This window comes from Myotis davidii, unplaced genomic scaffold (assembly GCF_000327345.1).
Source record: "Myotis davidii unplaced genomic scaffold, ASM32734v1 scaffold148, whole genome shotgun sequence".
Lineage (NCBI taxonomy): Eukaryota > Metazoa > Chordata > Mammalia > Chiroptera > Vespertilionidae > Myotis > Myotis davidii.
This window is the reverse complement of record NW_006299479.1, coordinates 3,612,965-3,617,786: the sequence shown is the minus strand read 5'-3', so window position 1 is coordinate 3,617,786 and position 4,822 is coordinate 3,612,965. Positions and strand designations below refer to the sequence as shown.

At 35.5% G+C, this 4,822-nt stretch overlaps 1 protein-coding gene across 1 annotated transcript in view; it reads left to right on the top strand.

Moving 5' to 3' along the window:
• CHEK1 (checkpoint kinase 1) overlaps positions 1-2,098 on the top strand; it is a 12,332-nt gene extending 10,234 nt beyond the window's left edge. Inside the window, exons 10-11 of the mRNA XM_006775102.2 lie at positions 380-481; positions 1,778-2,098. Coding sequence (XP_006775165.1) covers positions 380-481; positions 1,778-1,873 — 198 coding nt within the window. The 3' untranslated portion in view covers positions 1,874-2,098. The remainder of the gene's footprint in view (positions 1-379; positions 482-1,777) is intronic.
• Positions 2,099-4,822: the final 2,724 nt, after the last annotated feature.

The following is a 4,822-nucleotide window of genomic DNA, read 5'->3' as shown; positions in this document are numbered from 1 at the left end:
AGACTACACTTTGTGTATACATTTATATGTTGATGGACATTTGGGATGTTTGTACTTGTAGGCTATTTTGAATAATGCTGTGATCATTCTTATACAAGCTTTTGTGTGAACATACGTGTTTGCAAGGGCTGTCATAACAAAATATCACAGACTGGGTGTTTTAAACAACAGTTATAGAGGACTTTCTATTGAATTTCTTTTTGGGTAATTCTGGTACTTCCAAACTCATATTTTAACTGGGACTTTTTTTTATGGATAGTCTCGCTGGATATGGAATTCTAGCTCAACCGTTTTTCTTTCAGCACTTCGAATATGTCATCCCACTGCCTTTTGGCTTCCCACCCACACATCTGGCTTAACCTTATTTTTATTGCCTTAGGTTACTGTATCAACAACCGATAGAAGAAACAATAAACTGATTTTCAAGGTGAATTTGGTAGAAATGGATGAGAAGATCTTGGTTGACTTCCGGCTTTCTAAGGTACAGAGAACAGCACATATCTTTTTAAAAAACGTGGTTTTGCTTAAAGAGTATTTTTACATATTCATTGTAGAAATTTAAAAAAATACAAAAAAAGTTCAAAAAAATACAAAAAAGTTGAAAGAAGGAACTCAGAATCAAGTTTAATCTTATCGTCCAGAGAGAACACACATTTCTATTGTTGTTAATCCTTATCTGAGGATATTTTCCATTGATTTTTTTTAGAGAGAGTGAAAGGGAGAGGGGAGACAGAGAGAAAGAGACACATCGATGTGAGGGACATATTGATTGGTTGCCTCCCACATGTGCCCTGACTGGGGCTGGGGATCGAGCCTGAAACCAAAGTACATGCCCTTGACCGAAATTGAACCAGAGACCCTTCAGTCTGCAGGCTGACATTCTATCCACTGAGCCAAACCAGCTAGGTCCAGATTTATTTTGATATATTTCATTATAGTAGTCTTACTGCTACTAATAGTATATACTATAGAGAGTTAATGTGGAGATTATTTTAAGATGTTATATTTATTTATACATGGCATTTATAAATATATTGAATTCCTATATAGCTTTTCTATAAAAATTGTGATTTGTCAGAAATGTTTGCACATTGTAATTAATGAACCATTATCTGTTAATAATTCTATGTGTAATATCCAGATACATAGAGTTTTACTCACGTTTATAATTATTTCTTTAGAAATTGTTAGAGCTGAGGTTATATATAGTTTTAAAGCCTTTGGTATATATAAAACAAAAATAGCATCTTCTCTATTTCCTGAGAGATTATATGAGCTCTAAAGGAGGTTGGAGGAGGTCACATTCTTTATATTGGAGATTTGCTGCATTACTGTTGTCCAGATGCTTGGTATGGAATTATATTATTAAGATCCTAGTGTGATAATATTTGTTTGGTTGTTTTTTTTTATAACTGAATCTCTGGCTTTGTTGCCACAGTATTTTGAGAAGGCTTCAGTATAGTTACGTAGCTTATTTTTAGTTTACATTTTTCCAGTACCTATGGAAAACAATGATGTAGGGCCCGAGATATCAGGCTTAAAACAGACAGGCTGTCATTGTATTTGCTCTGAGTCCAGTGTTGTGGGAACAGTGATGGGCCCTAAAATCAAGTCAGAATTATTCATTTTAACCATTTCTTCTCCCAAGATAATTGGTCTTTCTCAGAGGACATAAGGGGAATGGTAGCTGGACGCATCTGTAGATGTTTTTCTCTGCAGACCACCACAGAGGTTTTGATTTTTTTTGACATTATTTTTTGTATTATTCCTAACATAGGGTGATGGATTGGAATTCAAGAGACACTTCCTGAAGATTAAAGGCAAGCTGAGTGATGTTGTGAGCAGCCAGAAGGTCTGGCTTCCTGCCACCTGATAGAGCCACAGCTTTGGGATTCCTGGTGAATATAGTGCTGCTATGTTGACATTATTCTTCCTAGAGAAGATTACCCTAACCTGCAAACAATAGTCCCTGAAGAGTTGTCTTCCTCCTAGTCAACCATTTTCCAATTATTTTGTAATTTCTGCATAAAAATAATACCTATATTTTAATTGTAAATAAGACTTTGGGGAAAGGATAGATAGAATTCATTAGATACTTTTTCATCTGTGTTTAGTGTCTGAATTTGAGACCCACCTGGTGAAAACCAAGCTTTGGGGATATATGAGTTTACCAGCTTTTATATGAATATAATGAAAGATGATATTCTTGTCTCATTTTTACCAACACATTTGGTTTTACCTAAAAAGTACATATTGCTTCCACCTTGATTTAAGTGGATGAATTAGTGAAAAAAGGAAATCCTTGTGGCTTTTGAACAGTAGATTTATCAGTCTGTGAAGTGAAATTATCTTCAAAAAATGTATCCCCAAGATTGGTACTCATTTTCAGAAGGGCCTGGCCAGGTATCTAAACCCATTATTGAATTATAATTATTCATTGGAATTACAAGTTGGTATGTTTTTTCCATTATAGTTAATAAAATATAAATATAAAAATGCTGGTTGGTCTTTCAAGTAGAAGTTGAGCATAAACTCTAGTGCATAACTACCTTTAAAATTACTGTTGCACATTTTAAATATTTTTCTATATTCTCTACTTTCACAGCATATTTTAATTCTTTATTACAGAAATAAATTCTGTTTTGAAAATAAATAACTAACTCTGTGAACTTACTGGTGACTAAGCTTCCAGGTGGTAAGAAATAAAAAAGGAGTCAGAAATAAGGAAGCTATAATAGAAATAGATCTGATTCCTCATTCTTTTATCTATGAGATTTACTAAGACTTTATTCTAATACACTTTATATTAACTTGAATGTATTAGGTTCAGACCCTGTATTCCTATTTCTTGGTAATTTATGAAATCACTCATCTTAGTCTGAAGTCAAGGACATATGAAATTTTATTGTCCAAGTTTATCATATATTAGTGTATATGTACCAGTAAATTGTTCTGCTGCAATATAGCCATAGGAGGAAGAAATTTGAACCGATAGATGGCTCCTAGGAATTGAGCCAGTAAATTCTTAAATATGAAGAAATTTTGTTCTTGAAGATTGCTATCCAACCATCCATCAGTAACTCAAAAACAAATCATTTCTGGCTTTGACTTCCCCTGAGTTCTAGACTTTTGTAGCTACAGCCTACCTACCATTTCCTCTAGTCTAATAGTCAAGACCCAAAATAACTTTTTATTTTATTGTTTATATTAATTTTAGAGAGGAAAGAAAGAAAGAGATAGAAACATCAATCATGAGACAGAATCACTGATCTGTTGCCTCCTGTCCCCCTCCCAGCCCCGCCACTGGGGATTGAGCCCCCAACCCGGGCATGTGCCCTGCCGGTAATTGAATCATGACCTCCTGGTTTATGGGTTGATGCTCAACCTACCACTGAGCCATGCCGGCTGGGCAAGGAAGTTTGTAATTTTAATGTAGTCCAATTAAGATCTTTCCTTTGCTAACATTTTTTTGTTTCTTATTTAAGGATTCATTCCCTGCTATAAGTTTCTGAGAAATTTCTTCCATATTTTAAAAGATTTATTTATAGTTTTTGATTACACAGATCTACATACAATCTACCTGAAAATGTTTTTTGTGTATAATGTAAGATAGAGGTCAAGTTTCATTTTTTTTTTTCAATATAGTTTATTGATTTTTTTACAGAGAGGAAGGGAGAGGAATAGAGAGTTAGAAACAGTGATGAGAGAGAAACATTGATCAGCTGCCTCCTGCACACTCCCTACTGGGGATGTGCCTGCAACCAAGGTACATGCCCTTGACTGGAATTGAACCTGGGACCCTGCAGTCTGCAGGCCAATGCTCTATCCACTGAGCCAAACCCGTTAGGGCTCAAGTTTCATTTTTCCTCCCATATTTGGCTATCCGTTTAGTACTGGTTATTGAAAAGATTATTATAGCTAATAAAATTGAATCAATTATAAAAACAACTTTCAATAAACAAGAGTCCTGGGCTGGACTGAGGTGAATTTTACCAAACATTCAAAAATGTGTCCCTGAGCCTATTTGCCCCTCCACTCCACCACCCCTCCACGTTCCCCTCACCCCCCCGCCCGCCCAGCTTTTAGATCATGCACAAATGTGTGCCTTGTCCTGGTGTAGCAGGTTCTTCACCCTTAAAAGCTAGTGTAAAATTCACAGGGTTTTTGGTATTCTTTTTTAATTAAAAAAAAGACAGGCCAATGCTCTATCCTCTGAGCCAAACCCGTTAGGGCTCAAGTTTCATTTTTCCTCCCATATTTGGCTATCCGTTTAGTACTGGTTATTGAAAAGATTATTATAGCTAATAAAATTGAATCAATTATAAAAACAACTTTCAATAAACAAGAGTCCTGGGCTGGACTGAGGTGAATTTTACCAAACATTCAAAAATGAAGTAACACCTATCCTTCGAAAATTATTCTAAAAAATTCTAGAAGAGGGAAGACTCCCAAACTCATTTTAAGAGGCCAAATAATTCCAAAACCAAATAAAGACACTACAAAGAATGAAAATTATAGGCCAATATCCCTGATGAACATAGATGCTAAAATTCTCAACAACATATTAGCAAACTATATCTGATAATACATTAAAAAGATCATATGGCTCAATGGATAGAGTATTGGCCTGCAGAGTGAAGGGTCCCGGGTTCGATTCCAGTCAAGGGCACATGCCCGGGTTGCAGGCTCAATCCCCAGTTGGGGGTGTGCAGGAGGCAGCCGATCAATGATTCTCTCTCATCATTGATGTTTCTATCTCTCTCCCTCTCCTCCTCTCTGAAATCAAAAAAAAATATATATCTAAACAACAACAAAATATTTA